The 19671-nt window shown below is 42.3% G+C and overlaps 1 protein-coding gene across 3 annotated transcripts in view; it reads left to right on the top strand.

Annotated features, from left to right (window-relative positions):
• hps3 (HPS3 biogenesis of lysosomal organelles complex 2 subunit 1) overlaps positions 1 to 19671 on the top strand; it is a 63415-nt gene that overhangs the window by 3816 nt on the left and 39928 nt on the right. For all 3 annotated transcript variants that reach the window (XM_043702684.1, XM_043702686.1, XM_043702683.1), the window contains exons 4-6: positions 2154 to 2322; positions 4321 to 4406; positions 7695 to 7887. In XM_043702684.1, the coding sequence (XP_043558619.1) occupies positions 2154 to 2322; positions 4321 to 4406; positions 7695 to 7887 (448 nt within the window). The remainder of the gene's footprint in view (positions 1 to 2153; positions 2323 to 4320; positions 4407 to 7694; positions 7888 to 19671) is intronic.

Below are 19671 nucleotides of genomic sequence, written 5' to 3'. Positions count from 1 at the left end.
TATTTTGCCCGAAACATCGATTTTCCTGCTCCTCCGATACTGCCTGACCTGCTGTGCTTTTCTAGCACCACTCTAATCTAGAATCTGGTTTCCAGCATCTGCAGTCCTTGGTTTTTACCTAGGTCATAAGGAAAGCAATGAGGATGTTGGCTTTTATTTCAATGGGGACGGAGTATAAAAATAGGAAGGTTTTGCTAAAATTGTACAAGGCATTAATCAGACCACAGTTGAAAAACTGAACAGTTGTGGGCTGCTTTATCTAAGGAACGATGTAATGATATTGGAAGCAATCCAGAGAACGTTTACTAGGCTGATACTAAGTATGGAGGGATCGTCTTGTGAGGAGAGATTTGTAGGAGAAAGTGAAGACTGCAGATGCTGGAGATCAGAGCTGAAAATGTGTTGCTGGAAAAGTGCAGCAGGTCAGGCAGCATCCAAGGAGCAGGAGAATCGACGTTTCGGGCATGAGCCTTTCTTCAGGAGAGATTTGTAGATTGGTTGTGCATTCCTTGAGCTTAGAAGAATGAAAGGCAACATCTTTTGAAACATTCAAGATGCCAGAGGGCTGGTCAGGGTGGATGTGGAGAGGTTATTTCTCCCTCATGGAAGATTCTAGGACCAGAGAGCATAATCTGAGTAAAGGGGTCATGCAATGAGGACAAGAGATGAGGAGGAATTTCTTCTGAGGGTAATGAAGCTATGGAATTCTTTGCCACAAAAGATTGTCAATGCTGTGTCATTATGTATACTAAAGGCTGAGATGGTCAGAATGTTTAATCTGTAAAGGAATCCAGGGTTAATAGGGAAGTGGAGTTGAGAATTATCAGAGTAGCCATAATCTAATTGAACAGTGGAACAGCCTCAATGGGCTGAATGGCCTATTTGTAACTAAGTCTTATTGTTGTTTCTGTGATGAATTGTGACACAGGTGTTCAGATCTAAAGGTGATTGAGGGATCTGATATCCTGACTGCTTTTATGTATAGCTCACCAATGTGTAAGCAGATTACCTGGTTATTACCACATTACAGCTCGTGGTTTTGTGCAAATTGGTGGAAGGTAGAAAATTCCATAGCAAATGATTCCAGTTTCATTTTGGCTGTCATGTGCATCTGGATATCCTGAGGGCATGAAATCTGCCAAGTAAACTGTCTTTTTTCAATTGAAAGGAAAATTGAGTGGGGAGTGTATCAGGCATCTCTGATCAGTAACTGGTTATATGCAGCCCCACTTGAAGGTTGAAATAACTCCTCAGTACATAAGAACATAAGAGATTAGGAGCAAGAATAGGCCATCTGGCCCTTTGAGCCTGCTCTGTCATTCAATAAAATCATGGCTCCACTTACCCGCCCTCTTACCGTAACCTTTAATTCCTTTCCTGTTCAAACAATTATCTATTTTAGCTTTAAAAGCTTTCAATGAGGAAGCCTCAACTGCTTCACTGGGCAGGGAATTCCACAGATTCACAACCCTCTGGTGAAGAGATTCTTCCTCAATTCCGTCCTAAATCTGCTCCCCCTAATTTTGAGGCTATGTCCTCTTGTCCTAATTTCTCCTGCCAGTGGAAACATCCTCTCTACCTTTATGTTATCCATTTCCTTCATAATTCTATGTCTTTCTATAAGATTCTCCCTCATCCTTCTGAATTCCAATGAATATAATCCCAGTCTACTCAGTCTCTCCTCATAAGCAAACCCCTCAACTCCGGAATCAATAGTGCATCCTTTCTCAAGTAAGGAGACCAAAACTGCATGCAGTACTCCAGGCATGGCCTCACCAGCACCCTATATACAGCTGCAGCATAACCTCTCTGCTTTTAAACTCAATCCTTTCAGCAATGAAGGACAAAATTCCATTTGCCTTCTTAATTACCAGTTGCACCTGCAGACCAACCCTCTGTGATTCATGCACAAGGACACCCAGCTCCCTCTGCACAGCAGCATGCTGCAACTTTTTACCATTTAAACAACAGTTCTTTTTACCTTTATTCAACTAAAATGGAAGACTTCATATTTATTAACATTGTACTCCATCTGCCAGACCTATGTCCCTCTGCAAAGTTTCACAGTAGGATCCTATTGCTAGCAACCCAGTCTATAAAGATGTAAGCCAATCTCATTCCTGATGCATTTATCCAATTTATTTTCATTGCAGCATCTCTTGGCCAAGGACAGGATGAATTTGTTTTCTTTCAAAGGCCTTTGGAGTTGCTCGGTGACGACACTTGGGGGTCAGGAGTTTTGGTCAATTTGGAGTGGACAGGTGTGGAAGGCTTGACAACTGAGCTGCAGAATAGTTTGTCCTTACGACGGATTTTATACAGGTGAGGCAGGCTTGATCTTTGGGATCTGTAAACTGTCACTGTGTATAAAATTAATTTTGTAAATGCTGCACATGTTTGCCTAACATTTTAAATCGTGTTAAATGGGTGTGTCACTTGAGAATAAATCATTTTCATATAACCAGTCACTCTTCCCATGTGACTACTGATCAGATCAAAGAAATCTTTTACATTCTTATGTGATGTAGATGTCCTTAGTAAGGCTCATCCATATTCCTTCAAACTAGAGTCAACCACGTTGTTGTAGTCTGATTTTACATCCAGGCCAGATTTCCTTCCTTAAGTGACATTTATAACAATTGATGTGATTGCCATTAGTCAAGCTTTTCTTAATTCCAGATTTTTATTGGGATTCACATTTCACCATCCTGCCATTGTGGGATTTGACCACATGTCCCCAGAACAACTTCTGGATTACTATTCAGTGTCATTAACGCCAAGCCGTGAACTCTGTGATTCTGCCACTGCTAACCTAACCAGCTCTCCAACAGCATGGGACAATCTCAGATTTTGTTTTGATGACTGTCCCCTCTCAAATTCCTTTAGGAAAGCTGAAATATGTTGCAAGGAGTGTAAGATGACTTTCAGTGGTCGAATATGGGCTCACACTCATGGTTTGCCAATTGGAATCCTGATCTTGACCACATTGTCTTGTAGAAAAGCTCAGTACAGAGGCTGTCTGGGTCCTTGTGCCAACTATATGGTGCAGTGTGGGTCGAGCAGTTGACACTTTTAACTTTATTCATCAATGGATAGGGACACACTTGGAGATAATATATTAGTTGTAGCTTTTCATTTCTTTGCACTGGTGCCGATCAGACCAGATGGCCCTGCAAGGGAGACAATAACCTAGTGGTATTAACACCACACTATGAATCCAGAGACCCAGGTTATGTCCTGGAGACCTGGGCTTGAATTCTGCCATGGTAGATGGTGACATTTGAATTTAATATAAATCTGGAAGTAAGAGTGTAACAATGAGTGTGGAAATAGGCCCTTTGGCCCAACAAGTCCACACCGACCCTCCAAAGAGTAACCCACCCAGACCCATTTCCTTCTGATTAATGCACCTAACACTATGGGCAGTTTATCTGGCCTGCACATCCTTAGATTGTGGGAGGAAACTCACGCAGACACGGGGAGAATGTGCAAACTCCACACAGACAGTCGCCTGAGGCTGGAATCGAACCTGGGACCCTGGCGCTGTGAGGCAGCAGTGCTAACCACTGTGCCGCCATAAGAGTCAACCACATTGCTGTGAATGAATAGAAAAATTAATAGGAAAAAAACAGTTGCGATAACAAAGGTCACATGAATTTTTGACTGTGAATGGAATCTGATTTCCAAAATATGCTGCATTTTTGCATGGAAAGAAAATCTCCTGTCTTTGTTCAATTAAACACGGAGAAACTATTTCTGCTGACCAGGGATGGTGAGGGAAGGGGAAATATTAACTGGAAAACACACATTAAATGTAACTGGTAAAACACCAGAGCAAAATGTATGCAGCATGTTAAAATGCCCTGGAGTGTCTTCCCTAAAAGTAATGAAAGCAGATTTAATAGTTACTCTTTTACATTGGTAATTGGATGTCAATTTTAAATCTAATTGCTGGACTGTGGAGAAAGTGGGAGAATTGAATTAGTTGCATATAAGGGGCTAAATGGTCTCTAATTACACCACCACATTTTGTGTTCTTTCCTACTTTTAATTGTCTTCCCCACCAAGCCTTCCCTCCCAAAACATTGTTCTATGTTTTAGCCTCATTTTCTTGCTTTCAGAGCCTGAGTATGTCACCTGTCCCCGGGGTCGCTATTCATGCATCATCATCATCATCATCAACAACCATTTGGCAAGCAGCACAGATTCCAACAATAATGTCCATTCCCAACACTTATCCAATTTGGGATTTTGTTTTAAAATAGAGAGTGCCTTGAAAGATAAATTGTAATTTTGCCTTGTTCTTTTTTCCATTCAAAGGCGTTTTTCTCCCGACCTGGCTCACATTTATTCTGTTGAAGAGACGGCTCTGCATTCCCTACAGTTACTCCCGATGTTCTCTACAGGTACTGTAACCTATAGCACAAATTCTGGATTAACTTCATTTGATTAACATCGGATATCAGGGAGATTCAGTGTAAAACTTCCCCTCAGGCAATTCAACTTCAATTATGTGATGAAAATCCAGATGTGTTCCTGTGTGTGTTTTGCACCTTTTTGTTGTGTGTACAATTATTGTTTTGCATGTCATGTTAGTTGGTTAGTCCACACTGATGATTTAACAGCATGAGCTCAAAATGTGTTGCTGGAAAAGCACAGCAGGTCAGGCAACATCCAAAGAGCAGGAGAATTGATGTTTCGGGCATGAGCTCTTCTCCCGCTCCTTGGATGCTGCCTGACCTGCTGCGCTTTTCCAGCAACACATTTTCAGGTCTGATCTCCAGCATCTGCAGTCCTCACTTTTTCCTCAAAGAATTTAACAGCATGAGCCAATCAGCTCTTCCCAATCTCTTGAACAGAACATGTAATCAGCCATGGTCTGCATTTTTACATTCTGCCAATACTCCCAATTATTTTCTCACAATTTTATTCCTGTTTCATTTTGTTTTATTCGGCTGAACTTTTCTTACCGTTATCTTTTCTCCTTATTACAATTGTTCTTCCCTCCCAGGTTCTTTTACACTGAAACTCTTCACACTGTCCGACCCAGAATTAATTTCCATTCCCAGGTTCTGGCCTTCCCTGGCTCTCTTGAGTCAATCTCTCTTTCCTTTTAAACCTCGAGCCCTGACATTTACATCCTAGCAATTCCCCCGAACTGCATGTTTCCCTTTAGCCATAGAACTAGATCAAATCAACTGAGTGAAATTAGAGAATGCTGAATTTTTGAAGAAAAAGGAAAGGTAAATTGAAAAGAAAAAACAAACGTTACATTTTTTAATTAAAAAGAACAAAGTATTTTATATGCAGTTCAGACAGAAACAGGAAAATATACGAAAACTGATGTGAAATTACTGCATGAGTGGACAGAAAGAAACTAAAGATAAAGAAAACAGGAAATGAGAGCTTCACAGAAAGAGGAAGACCCGGTGAGAGAGATTTAGACTGACTGACAAGAAAGTGACAATGAGACCGGAGAGGAACGTTTTTTAAAAGTTGTTCCTGTGACGCAAGTGTTACTGGCAGAGCCAGCATTTACTGGTATATACAGTTCCCCAGAAAAGGTAACGGTAAGCCTAAACACACACATTACAAACTCTCATGGTGATTAAACAAAAAGGCAGGAAATGCTAATGGGTTTTTTGCAACCAATCTGGTTGCAACCAATCAAGGTGAAGCTTGGTTACACCAAAGGGCAACACACATGTTATATTTCCTCTTATTCATTCGTGGGATGAGGGAATCGCTGGCTAGGTCAGCATTTATTGCCCAGAGGGCTGTTAAGAGTCAACCACTTTGCTGTGGCTCAGGAGTCAGATGTAGGCAGACGAGTTAAAGATGGCAGGTTTTTCCCTAAAGGGCATTAGTGAACCAAATGGGTGTTTTCAACAATCAACAATGGGTTCATAGTCATTAAACTGGCTCTTAATGCCAGTTCTTTTTTCACTGAATTCAAATTCCAGCATCTGCCATAGCATAATTTGAGCCTGGATCTGCAAAAATCACCAGGGTCTCTGGATTATTAGTCTAGTGATAATACCACTAGGCCATCGCCTTCCCACCATTCCCTTTCTCTCTTTTAAGGAACTTGCTTTTTTAAAGACTTGTTAAATAAATTGCTGGCATTTTCTGCTTTTATTACAAAAACTTGGCGGAGGGATGTTTTATAAGAAGAGCAATTTTTGGAGAGATTATACAAATTAGGCTTGTTTTTCTTGAATTTAGAAGGTTAAAGAATGATCTGATTGAAATTTGCAAGATATTAAAAAGAAATGACAGGGTAGATAAACTATTTACATCGGTTGGAGATTCTAGAATGAGGGGGCATAGTCTGAGAATTCCGTAGAGGAGAGATGTTAGGAAGCATTTCCCCACACAAAGGATGGTAGATGTTTGGAGTTCTCTTCCACAAATGGCTGTGTATGCAGGCTTAGTTGTTAATTTTAAATCTGAGATAACAAAGTTATCAACTTGAACAAAGTTGTTAACGGATATCGTCTAAAGGCAGGTACATGCATTAAGGCCACAAATCGGCCACGATCTCGTTAAATGGTGGGAAAGGCTGAGGGGCATGAATGGCTGCCTCCTGTTCTGTGTTCCATAACAAAAGTACTGACACAGGGCCCCGGCTAGTTTGGTTGCTCATCTTAGATATATGTAAAATTTTACATCTAATATATTGTCTGTGCCATACTCTCATCTGATCAAAGAAAAACAAAAGTAACAAATCATAACCACACAGATGTGCACATGCTAATGCGCAAGTAGTGTTTTCTAAATCTTATGCATTAAATAAACCTAAGACAGCTTTGAATACACCGGAATATCTCCACTCCCTATAGTTTATTGATGTGTGATCTTAAAGGTACAGCCTATGTAAACATAGATGTTCCTTCATGACAGAATAGTCCAGCTCTTGCAAATCCACTTGCCACCCAGTTCATCATGGGCACAGCAAAGGGACACATACCAGGGATGTTTGACGCATTGTCTGTACGTTCACTGTACACAGTTGCATCCTAAGAAATGTACACTGTATGAGGCGAAGATGAACATGTTCTTCATCTGGGGGTGATTGAAACATTCCTGGTGGAACCTATGTAATGGTTGAGGCTAATCTGCAGCAATAGGACAGGATGCTGGAGACGATCACATTTCCGATGCGTTGCTGTTTTCTCTCTCTCTCTCTCTCTCTCTCTCTCTGCCTCTGATTTGCTCTGATTTTCGAAGGAGGTTGCACCTCTTTATGCAGTTTGTTGGTACCAGTCACTGTGAGTGTGAGCAAATCTTTCCCAGCACTTGGAGTCACTATCAAAACACTTGAGTGAAGCCTCAGCCAGTGTTTATCACCTTTCACTGAACTGCAGTGACGGTGCTTTCCTGTCTCGTGCTTGCTCGCTCGCTCTCTCTCTCTCTCTCTCTCTCTCTCTCTCTCTGCTGCAGTTGTGACTGTCTCACTGTGGTGTGGATGCTTCGCTGAACCCTGTAGTGCCTGGTTTCGGTTGCACCATCTGGTGTACAGACTGCAATGTAAGAACTGGGCGGGTACTCGGTCTATCTGCAGATCATATCATTAACCTCTCGAATCAAGGTGACCAATGTCTTCGATGGGTCTAACCGTCATTATGCTTTACGTATTTTACAAAAGCATTAGAATAATACACATTTTTTCTTTTTTTTGTCTTTTGGTCTAGGGGATTTGGAATTGGCTGCTGGCCCTGGGAGTAAGGACAAGCAGGTGCTCAGCCTTTTCTGCTTCTTTTCGTTGCCACACGTAGGATGCCTGTATGCAGTTGGGAATATGGTACAGCAGCTCTCCACCTATAACTATCCAGAAAAGGCCAAGCAAGCAGTGATTAGTCCTCAGTTCCTGCACGTCATTACCAGGTACAAAGAAATTCGGTCAAGGAATATCCTTGCCATCAGACCTTAAAGCGTGCACATTAGGAGCAGAGAGAGCCTCTTCAAGCCTGCTCCACCATTCAATTTGAACATGACTGATCGGTATGTGTTCCAGATCCCATATACCGCTGATAACCTGGGATTTCCTTTCCTCGCAAGAATCTATCAACCTCCACCCTCAAGATAGTTAATGATACTGTGTTCAGTTCTGGTCGCCTCACTTTAGGAAAGATGTGGAAGCTTTGGAGAGGGTGCAGAGTGCTTAAGCTAGGACAAATGTTCGGCACAACATCGTGGGCCGAAGGGCCTGTTCTGTACTGTATTGTTCTATGTTCTATGTTCTAACTCCCCTCCGTCACAATCTGAGCTAGAGAGTTTCAAAGTTTTCCAACCCTCAGAGAAAAAAAATTCCTTCATCTGTGTCACAAAAAGGTGTCCAGTTATGTTTAAAAGCAATTAAATTTGGTTCTGGATACATCCACAGTAGGAGGCCTTAATTTCATTTAATGTCCACCTGGTAGAGGCCACCTTAGTAAAGCAATCAAATCACCCCCACTTCTTCTAAACTAGTGAAAACAAGCCAATCTTTCCTCATTGTAATAACCGGCTCATTCCAGTTATCAGTAAAGCCGCTCTGAACTTCCTCCTAGACATTTACATTCTTCCTTAAATAAAGAAACCACAACTGCACACAGTATTTGATATGTGGTCTTATCATTGCTGTGAACAAGTGAAGCATGACATCCTTAAATTTGTGTTCAGTTCCATTTGTATTAAAGACTAACATCCCATTAACGTTCTTCCTCACTTGCTGTGCCTGCATAATAATATTTCCTGACCTGTCGATGGGAACCCCTAGATCTCAGCACACTTTGGAATTCAGCAGTCATTTCCATTTAAATAATACTTTTTTAAAAAAAAAATGATTCATGCCAGAATAAACAACTTCACATTTTCTCACTTTTTCCCGAGGGAACCTTTTCAGCATCTAACAATTTTTGCAAATTTAATACCAATACATATGCTACTTCATTGGCCACCCTTATAAAAATTCCAGCATGAAGTCCAGTAAGACCTAGACAAACATCAAACTGCAGCTCCATCAATTTGTTCAATACTGTTTCCATTAGGGGTGGCACGTTGGCTCAGTGATTAGCACTGCTGCCTCATAGCACCAGGGATCTGGGTTCAATTCCACCCTCGGGTGACTGTCTGTGTGGAGTTTGCACATTCTCCCCGTGTCTGCGTGGGTTTCCTCTAGATGCTGCGCTTTCTCCCACAATCCAAAGATGTGCAGGTCAGGTGGATTACCCATAGTGTCCAGGGATGTGCAGGCTATGTGGATTAGTCATGGGAGATGTAGGGTAACGGATAGAATGGGGGAGTGGGTCTAGGTGGGATGCTCTTTGGAAGGTCAGTGTGGACTCGATGGGCTGAATGGCCTACTTCAACACTGTAGGGATTCTATGATTCTAGTGACAACTTTGCCAAGTTCCACTCTTACTTTGATGGCCTGATGCATAGCTGTTTTCCTGATGAAGGGCTTATGCCTGAAATGTCGACGCTCCTGATCGTCGGATGTAGCCTGACCATCTGTACTTTTCCAGCACCACAATCTTCGATTCTGATCTCCAGCGTCTGCAGTCCCCACTTTCTCCTAGTGAATTAAATCAGAATTATACCTTGTATTTTCATCTTAGTAAAACCAGACAGTCAAAAACCTCCAATAGCTACTTCAATTGTTCCCAACTGGACTTTTGAATAACTAATCCTAAACTTTGTGACTAATTAATTTCCAGTCATAGGTTTTGTATCTTAAACAAAAGACTTACCTATTTATTAAGTCTTAGCAGAGAGGAAATTAAAGATGGTAATCTAATTTATGTTTATGCTTTAAACTTGAAGATTTGTTTTCTGTCCCACTCACGCAAAGGCAGACTGGCAAACAGACAAGGGTAAGGGAGGGATAGAAGAAACCAAGAAAAACTAGTCAGAATACTTAAATGGATTTCACAATGCATTGTTTCACAGCATAGATTTTTTTTTTGAAATCTTGATCATGGTCAATTCATCCAGATAAAGGTGTTCTACTTTATAAGATTCCAAAATTTGGTCTGTGAGATTAGGCAAGGAGCTTTCAAATCTTGTGCTGTGTTTTCAGCACTCAAACTCATTTTCTAAGCAATCAGAATTCAGAAAACCAACTTCAAATATGATTCCTCCCTGAGAGGCCAACTGTTTGTCCTGAGGCCTCCATTACCATTTAGCATCTGCTTGAACATCGGGTCTCTTCCGGACTTGACAGAACCAATTAGAACATAGAACAATACAGCGCAGAACAGGCCCTTCGGCTCTCCTTGTTGCGCCGACCTGTGAACTATTTTCAGCTCATCCCCCTACACTAACCCATCATCATCCATGTGTTTATCCAAGGATTGTTTAAATCTCCCTAATGTGGCTGAGTTAACTACATTAGCAGGTAGGGCATTCCACACCCATACCACTCTGCATAAAGAACCTGCCTCTGACATCTGTCTTAAATCTATCACCCCCCTCAATTTGTAGTTACGCTCCCTCGTACAAGCTGACATCATCATCCCCGGAAAAAGACTTTCACAGTCTACCCTATCTAATCCTGTGAACATCTTGTATGATTTATCAAATCCCCTCTTAGCCTTCTTCTTTCCAGTGAGAATAGACCCAAGCCTCTCAGCCTTTCCTTATTAGACCTTCCCCACAGACCAGGCAACATCCTGGTAAATCTCCTCTGCACCTTTTCTAATGCCTCCACATCCTTGCCGAAATATGGCAACCAGAACTGTGCACAATATTCCAAATGTGGCTGTATAGTTGCAGCATCATATTGCAGCTCTGGAACTCAATCCCTCTACGAATGCAACCTAACACATCATATGCCTTCTTAACAGAAAATTACCAGGTAGTGACCTCATTAATAGTCAACTTCTGCTATGTGTTTAAACACAATGTTGTTTCCAGGATCGCTGTGTCTGTAGAAGCCCTTTTAGTCAAGATTCAGCCTGCAATTAGGCTCCAGACATGACCTCTCAAACAAACAAACAAATGTTTGTTTAGTCTGCTCTTTTCCTTGAACTACAAGTTGTTTCAAACTCTACAAGCCATCTTCAACTCCAATCTGAAATTGATAAAAGAACTTTTTTTTAAAAGTCATGAAAAATTAGCAATGTTTCTAACTGTAGAGAAGACTGAAGCAAAATATTTATCGATTATATTTGCTATTTCTTTATCTACCATTAACTCTCCGTTACGTCCACACCCCCCTCCCCCCGCCCGCACAAGGACCAATAATTATTTTACATCCGCTTCCCTTTGAGATACCTGTAAAAACTTGTGCTATCTGTTTTTACATTTCTAGCCAGCTTTGTCTTGTGCTTGAATTTAAATTTGGCCTGATGAACCTTTTCGCCATTTTGTGCCATTCATTGAAGTCTGACTTGCCCCTGTGCAGGTATTTGCTTTTGTCCTTAAGTTTGACCAAAGGCTTGGTATACAGTACAACACGACACATTTACAATATATTCTGTTAATGAGTAGTCATCCTTACCTTTGGATTGGCAAGTAGATGTGGTTCAATTTAGGTGCAAATTTGCCAGATTTGTGGGCACTTTCCCACTAAGTGACTATAACCCAGTCATAGGACAAGATTCAGAAGTGTGTACACAGTTCGCTAGATCACCTCAGTGTCAGTCAGCTGATTTATAGAGATGACTGTTCAAAGATCAAAATTTGACTACTATTTGAGCATTCAATGGTTTTATACGCAAACAGTAAAAATGCTTGACTGGGCAATGCTTAACACAGACATATCTGGAACATCAGGAAGCAAGAGTAGCTCAAAGTCAGCTGATCTTTGACCTCAACACTTGGTCCTCACCTTAACCTCAATCCTTGACTTCTTTGGGATTGATAAATTTTCTAAATCTAGTCTTGAATACACTCAACAACTGGAGTAGAGAATGCTAAAGGTTTACAATTTTGTGAAAGAATTTCTCCTCATCTCAGGATATAGCCTGAAACCTGTCTCTGGTTTATGACTCTGGTTCAGAGTCAGAATTCTTTGAAAGGTTGAAACGAAGAATTATATGTTCATGGTCACCTCATTTTGCTAAACCCTGGCGGATTGACTCATTCAAATTACTCTCTGCTTCGGCACCAATCAATGTCGTAACTCTTTGTTGCAAGCCTGCTATAAAAATGTTTCAGATCCATTTCGATTGATTTGATTTGTTGTAGTCATATGTACCTAAGTACAGTGAAAAGTTTTATTCTGCGAGCAGTACAGGCAGATCGTAGCAAGCAAGGACATACATATCATAGGGCGCCTGGAGCGAGGCAGAAAAGCAAGATCACAACATTAGGGTTTAAGTTAGGGAGGTCCATTCAGCAATCTAATAACAGCAGGGAAGAAGCTGTTCTTGAACCTGTTGTTCGCGGGTTCAAATCTCTGGATCTTCTGCCTGATGGAAGAGAGTATTAATGAGGTAGGAGGGGTCTTTGATGTTGGTTGGCTTTCATGATGGTCTGGGCTGTGCACACAACTTTCTGTAGTCTCTTATGGTCCTGAGCAGAGCACTTGCCCTGACAAGACATTATGCACCCAGATAGGATGCTTTCTATAATGTATCTCAAAATGTTGGTGACGGTCCTTATGGACATGCTGAATTTCCTAAGCCTCCTAAGGAAGAAGAGGTGTTGTGCCGCCTTGACCATTGCATCTGCGTGAGAGGTCCAGGACAAATAGTTGGTTATCGTTACTCCTAATAACTTAACACTGTTGACCCTCTTCACATCACTCCATGGAGGTCAATGAGGTCGTATCCTTCTCCTTTTTCCCTGACAGCAGAGAATTCTAAATTCTGTTCTATGAGGTTTGATTCCGCTTACAAGGCACTAGATTCACACATGAGATGGAAATGTGTTGCTGGAAAAGCGCAGCAGGTCAGGCACATCACTCCATGGAGGTCAATGAGGTCGTCTCCTTCTCCTTTTTCCCTGACAGCAGAGAATTCTAAATTCTGTTCTGAGGTTTGATTTAGCTTACAAGGCACTAGATTCACATAAACCTGACTTAATACTTGCCAGCACACAGGGTAAATTGGAATATTTCTCATCCCATTTGTCAATCACTTTGCAATGGGTTTGGATTCCCATGTAGGCCAGCCCATATCAGATTGGCAGATTTCCTTCACCAAACATGAACCAGGTTTTATTTACAACACTCGACACAGTATCCATTTCTGTGGTGGGATTCAATATTATAAATTATAATTTGAAAAAAAAAAGGAATGCAAGAAATCTGAAGCAAAATCAGAAATTAGAGTCATAGAGCTGTACAGCATGGAAACAGACCCTTCAGTACATGCTGACCAGATATACCAACCCAATCTAGTCCCACCTGCCATATCCCTCCAAACCCTTCCTATTCATATACCCATCCAGATGCCTTTTAAATGTTGCAATATACCAGCCTCCACCACTTCTTCTGGCAGCCCATTCCACACACGTACCACCTCTGTGTGGAAAAGGTTGTCCCTTAGGTCTCTTTTATATCTTCCCCTCTCACCCTAAACCTATGCCCTCTAGTTCTGGATTTCCCCACCCCAGGGAAAAGACTTTGTCTATTTATTCTATCCATGCCCCTATAATTTTGTAAACCTCTATAATGTTGCCCCCCTCAGCCTCTGATGCTCCAGGGAAACAGCCCCAGCCTATTCAACCTCTCCCTTTAGCTCAAACCCTCCAACTCTGGCAACATCCTTGTAAACTTAAGGAAGGCAGGCTCGTCTGGGATCTGAACCTGGGATCTCTCGCAAGTCAGCCCAATAGAAGACCCAAAGCAAGAAACATACCCATAGACCAACAAGCCACAGGCCAAAGTTTTATTCCAAGTTTGTGTTGAATTCAAATTTCACTAACTGCCACGTTGGGATTTGAACCCATGCCCCTAGAATATTAGCATAAAATTCTCCAGTAATCCCAAGGCATTACCATTACATCACTACCTCCAATTGCTTGGAAACTTGAGTTCTGAAGAAGGGTCACTAAACTCCAAGCAGAGTTAGTGTTTCTTCTTGACAAATACTGCCAGACCTGCTGAGTTTCTGTTTTTGTCCCCACCTTAAATCAGCACCACATTAATAAACATTCCCTCCTTCTACCACCAATGCGCGCAATAAGTACCTTCTACAAGATGCACTGCAGCAACTCACCAAGCCTCCTTGGACAGCATCTTCCAAACGCACTGCCTACACCATAAAGGGCAAATTGCTACACTGGGACACCACCACCTGCAAGTTGCCCTCTGGATTACTGCCCAGAATTGCAACAGTCCCAAGGGGGTCCATTGTGTCTGCACTAACTCTGCAGATGAGTATCAATACTACTCCAGCTTTTTCCCAGCTAGACATCATTGTTTAATTTAATGAAATATAAACAAGTTTAGCGAGAGAGACCCACAAGCTGTCTGATATTAATACATCATGCTCGCCTCTAGATGATGCAGATTGCTTAGATAGAATTTGAGGCATTTCTCATCATTGTGATAGAATATTTCAAATTCAACACCTTATCGGAACATGTTCTGGTGCAGTAAAAGTAGAAAATGCTGGAAGTACTCTGAAGACCTGGTAGCATGTGTCTGAGAGCAATACAATTAATCTTTCAAGTCTTTGACCCTTAAGAACTCAGGAAAAATTAGAAATGTATTAGATTTTGAACAAATAACCTTAATGCCATACAAGCGCCAGCCAGTAACCATCTCCAACAAGAGAAAATCTAGCAGTTGCTCTTTGTTATTCACAGTCTGATAGAATTTTACCGCACAGGAGGAGGCCCTTTGGCCCATCCTGCCCATGCAGGTCATCGAGCACCTCTCATCCCATTTGTCAATGCTCGTAGCCTTGGTATGGAATCTCAAGTGATCCTCTAAACAGTTCTTAACTGTTGTGATGCATCCCACCTTTACCATCTGTTCAGACAGTAAGTTCCAGATACGCACCACTCTCTGGGTGAAAAGAATTCTTCCTTGAACCCTTTCTAAACCTGCCCTTGCCTTCAATCTATTCCTCTAGTTATTGATCGCTTTCATAAGGTGAAAGTTACTTTGTATCTGTCCTATCTATGACAAAAGTGGGTACTGCAGATACTGGAAACGAGAGTCTAGATTAGAGTGGTGCTGGAAAAGCACAGCATGTTAGGCAGCATCTGAGGAGTAGGAAAATCGATGTTTCAGGCAAAAGCCCTTCATCAGGAATGACTGATTCCTGATGAAGGGCTTTTGCCCAAAACATCGATTTTCCTGCTCCTCTGATGCTACCTGATCTACTGTGCTTTTCCAGCACCACTCTAATCTTGACTCTTTCCTATCTATGCCCCTCGTAATTTTGTATAATTCAGTCAGGTCTCACTCAGCCATCTCTGCTCGAAGGAGAGCAAGCCCAATCTATCCAGTCTCTCTTCATAGCTGGAATACACCAGCCCAGGCTACATCTTGACAAATCACCTCTGCATCTTCACTAGTGCAATCACATTCTCTTAATAGCACGTGGACCAGAGCTGCACACAGTACTCTATAATATTAAACTTGCTGAATCCTCCACTATCAACAGATTATCATAGAGTCATTGAGATGTACAGCAGAAACTGATCTCAGCCAGCCATTTAAATACTATGGCTGCAAGAGCAGGTCAGCGACAGAGAATTTGACGTCAAATTCTCCTGTCCACCATCTGCAAGGCACGAGTCAGGAGTGTGATGGAATACTCCCCAATTGCCTGGATGGGTGCCGCTCCAACAACACTCAAGAAGCTCAACATCATCCAGGACAAAGCATCCCGCTTGATCAGCACCACATTCATAAACATTGACTCCGTCTACCATGAATGCACGCATTGTGTACCTTCTACAAGATGCACTGCAACACTCACCAAGACTCCTTAGACAGCACCTTCCAAACCCACAGCCTCCATCATAAAGGGCAAATTGCTACTCTGGGACATCACCATCTGCAAGTTGCCCTGTGTATCCTAGACCATCCTGACTTGGAACAATGTCACCATTCCCTCTCTATGACTGGGTCAAAAGATAGATACATAGAAAGTAGGAACAGGAGTAGGCCATTCAGCCCTTTGAGCCTTCTCTGCCATTCGATATGATCATGGCTGATCATCCAACTCAGTAACAAAAACTAAGTGCTGAAAGAAGCTCAGTAGGTCTGGCAACATCTGTAGAGAGCAAACAGAATTAACATTTTATGTCCAGTGACCATTTATCAGTACAGTTCTGACGAAGGGTCACTGGATTCGAAATGTAAATTCTGCTTCTCTCCCTCTACAGATGTTGCTAGACCTGCTGAGTTTCTCCAGCACTCTGTTTTTTGTTTCAGATTTCCAGCATCCAGAGTTCTTTGTCTTTATCCAGTCAGTACCCTGTTCCTGCTTTCTCTGCATCTCCTTTGATTCTCCTATCCTTAACAACTATATTGAACTCCTCATTGAAAATGTTCAATGTTTTGGGCTCTACTGCTTTCTGTGGTAGAGAATTCCACAGACTCGCCACTCTCTGGGTGAAGATATTTCTCCTCATCTCTGTCTTAACTGACCAACCTCATATCCTTAGACTGTGACTCCTGGTTCTAGACTCCCCAGTCAATCAGGCTACATTCACCCTGTCTAGTCCTGTTAAAAAAAAAATTAAGTTCGGATGCAATTTCCCCCTCATTTTTCTAAACTCCAGTGAATACAGTCCTAACTAAATTTGGTCTCTCTTGATATGGCAGTCCTGCTATCAGTCTGTTAAACCTTTGCACACCCTCCATGGCCAGAATATCCTTCCTCCGATAAGGAGGCCAAACCTATATACAATACTCGAGCTGTAGTCTCCCCACACCCTGGAGCTGGCTGCCTGACGGCACAGCGGGTGTACCTACATCAAATAACTAAAACAATTCAAGAAAGTAGAGCTCACCACCAGCTCCAAGACAATTTGAATTGAGTAATAAATGCTGTCCTAGACAGCTATGCCCACGTTTTGTGAGTGAATGTAATTATTAAAGAATGAAAGAAACAAAGAGAGATGGAAAGTCTGCATTGGCTTCCAGATTGAGAGATTAAACATGAAAAGTTCCATTTTGTAGGGTCAAGGGGCAAACAAAGAAACAGAATTTGTGTCTAGAGACGGTTAGGATAGCAGCCATACTAAAGCAAAGTCAAGGATGAGAGGAATAAAACACAATAAAATGGGGGCAAGTTTTATGATCTAAATTCATGTTGGTCTAGAAGGCTGTGGAATGTCCAATCAAAAGATAGGGAGGCTGTCTCTTGCATTTGTGTTTAGTTTCTTTGGAACATTGTGGCAGGGCAAGGTCAGAGAAGTCAAGGAGTGGGATCTCAGTGAGGAATTTAAACAACAACAAATGAAAGGATACTTGGGTTCCTGATGCGGACTGGACAAGTTGAGTAGTGCAGCGACCCTGTCTGCATTTGGCCTCTGCGTTGCAGAGGAAACTGTATTGTGAGCTGCAGATACACTCACATTGTACACACTATGTGGCTGCTTCACTTGGAAGGAGTGATTGGGACCTTGAATGGTGAGCAGGGAGTCAACAGGTAGGCATTGCATTTCTTGCACTTGCAGGTAGTGGTGCTGCAGGGTTGGGAGTGACAGAGGAGTGGGCTAGGATTTCACAGAGGAAACAAGCCCTTCAGAAAGGGGAAGACAAGGGAAGATGTTTGGTGATATCACAATGGCACAGCAGAACTGGCAGAGAATGAGCTGTTGCTTACGGACAGTGGGACACTGACAAATGAAGAGGGGAAACCTATCATAGTTCAGGGAGAGAGCAAAAGGAGGAGTTTGAAGGGTATTAAGTCAGTTAAACACAGCCTTGTCAATCACATAGTGCAGTTAGAAAGGGAGATGTGTTGGACGCACTGGTGTGGAAGGTTGCATTGCCCAAAGAGATGTGTTGGAGAGTGAGAGACTTGAATCAAGTACCCTGCAGGGAGTAGGGTGTGAGAAGTGCAGTCAAGGTAGCTACGGACATGTAGTGAATATTGACAAGAACACCTCCTTCGAAATGGAAGTTGAGGAAGAGTAGGAAAGATTAGATTATGTGAATAGCAGTGAAGGGCGGTGATTTGGAAGCCAAGTGGATAAAGTTTTCCAGTTTTGCGTGAGAATCAAAAACCCCTCCAATACAGGAATTAATCCACAGAAAGAGAGACGGAGGATGGGACCTGAGTAATTCCGATAAATAGGAGCATGGGACATAACGACTAAGCGTTGGCCTTTCGCATGCTGCACCAATCAGTTAGATCATTCCTGGTCTGGTTATCCTCTCAGCTTCATTTTGCTGTCTCTACCTTGTAACCACTGACTTCCTTTTCTATGCAAACCAATTTAACATTGCCTTAGATAAATGTAAAGATCAGTTTCCACTACCTTCCGGGGAGGAGAATTCCATTTTCCTAATAACCCCCCTCCTCTCATTCTAAAATGGTTTCCCTAGTTTTAGTCTTCTCCACAAATGGATCAGGTGGGAATGAAGGCTTATGGGAAAACAGGAAGGTGGACATGAGGAATGTCTTAGATCAGCTATGATCCTTTTGAATAGCAGACCAGACTCGAGGGACCAAACTCTTCCTATTTCTTATGGAAACATTCTCCGGGTATCTACCCTTTCCTGTCCCAGCATTCCCTCCAGCTGCGTGGTAGCTCCGATGTTCCACACGTGGCAAATGGCATCAGAACATCAATCGTGTTCAGATTCGGAAATTGTTCCCGTGCACAGGACTCTGAGGCCCGTGCAGCAGCCAGTAAGAAAGTGGAGGGAACGATGTCCAGTCCACATATGCCACCAAAAAAGCAGGTATAACTAGGATCCATGCGGGTGCCCATTGTAGCACCTTCTATTTGAAGTAGAAGCTGTTCTATGCAGGATCAGGCTGAGCGAGCTGGAAGACAGGGAGTGGTTAAGTCTTAGAAGTGGAGAGCTCTCAGGCCGCCTGGGAGATGGAGGTGTAGAGGATTGGACATTGTTTATTTTGTCTTTGATCCTGCCATTCACTCCTCTAGTCAAATCATTGATTTCTTAGTTTGTTCAACTTTGGCCATACACCATGAAGTTGATTATTTAATTTCACCTGCCTCCACCTGATCACAGACCTGGAGAAAGTGAGGACTGCAGACGCTGGAGATCAGAGTTCAGAGGGTGGTGCTGGAAAAGAACAGCAGGTCAGGCAGCATCCGAGGAGCAGAAGAATTGACATTTCAGGTGCTGATGAAGGGCTTATGCCCGAAACATCAATTCTCCTGCTCCTCGGGTGCTGCCTGACCTGCTGTGCTTTTCCAGCACCACACTCTCAACTCTGATCACAGACCTGCCCTACCTCCTCCTTCTTCCCCCTTTTCTCTTGTTTTAACATTAAAAGCATTTCTAACTTCTCCTAGTTCTGAGCAAGGTCACAGATTTGAAAAGCTATCTCTGTTTCTCTAAAACAGAGGCAGTTAAAGTTGCTGAGTACTTCCAGCATTTTGTGTGTTTGTTTCAGATTTGTTTGTATTTTGTTTGAAATTAGAGGATTGTCATGAAGGAGGGTGACAGTTCAGTCTCTGAGTGAAGGGATACAGGATCTATAATGCCTGGCATTTGTTCTTATTCACTAATCCTAACCCATCACACCCCTGACTTGTGCCTTTGTAGATGGTGGACAGGCTTTAGGGAGACAGGAG

This window comes from Chiloscyllium plagiosum, chromosome 13, assembly GCF_004010195.1.
Source record: "Chiloscyllium plagiosum isolate BGI_BamShark_2017 chromosome 13, ASM401019v2, whole genome shotgun sequence".
NCBI classification, from domain to species: domain Eukaryota; kingdom Metazoa; phylum Chordata; class Chondrichthyes; order Orectolobiformes; family Hemiscylliidae; genus Chiloscyllium; species Chiloscyllium plagiosum.
Note: the sequence above shows the minus strand (reverse complement) of the source record. Positions and strands in the feature narration are given on the sequence as shown.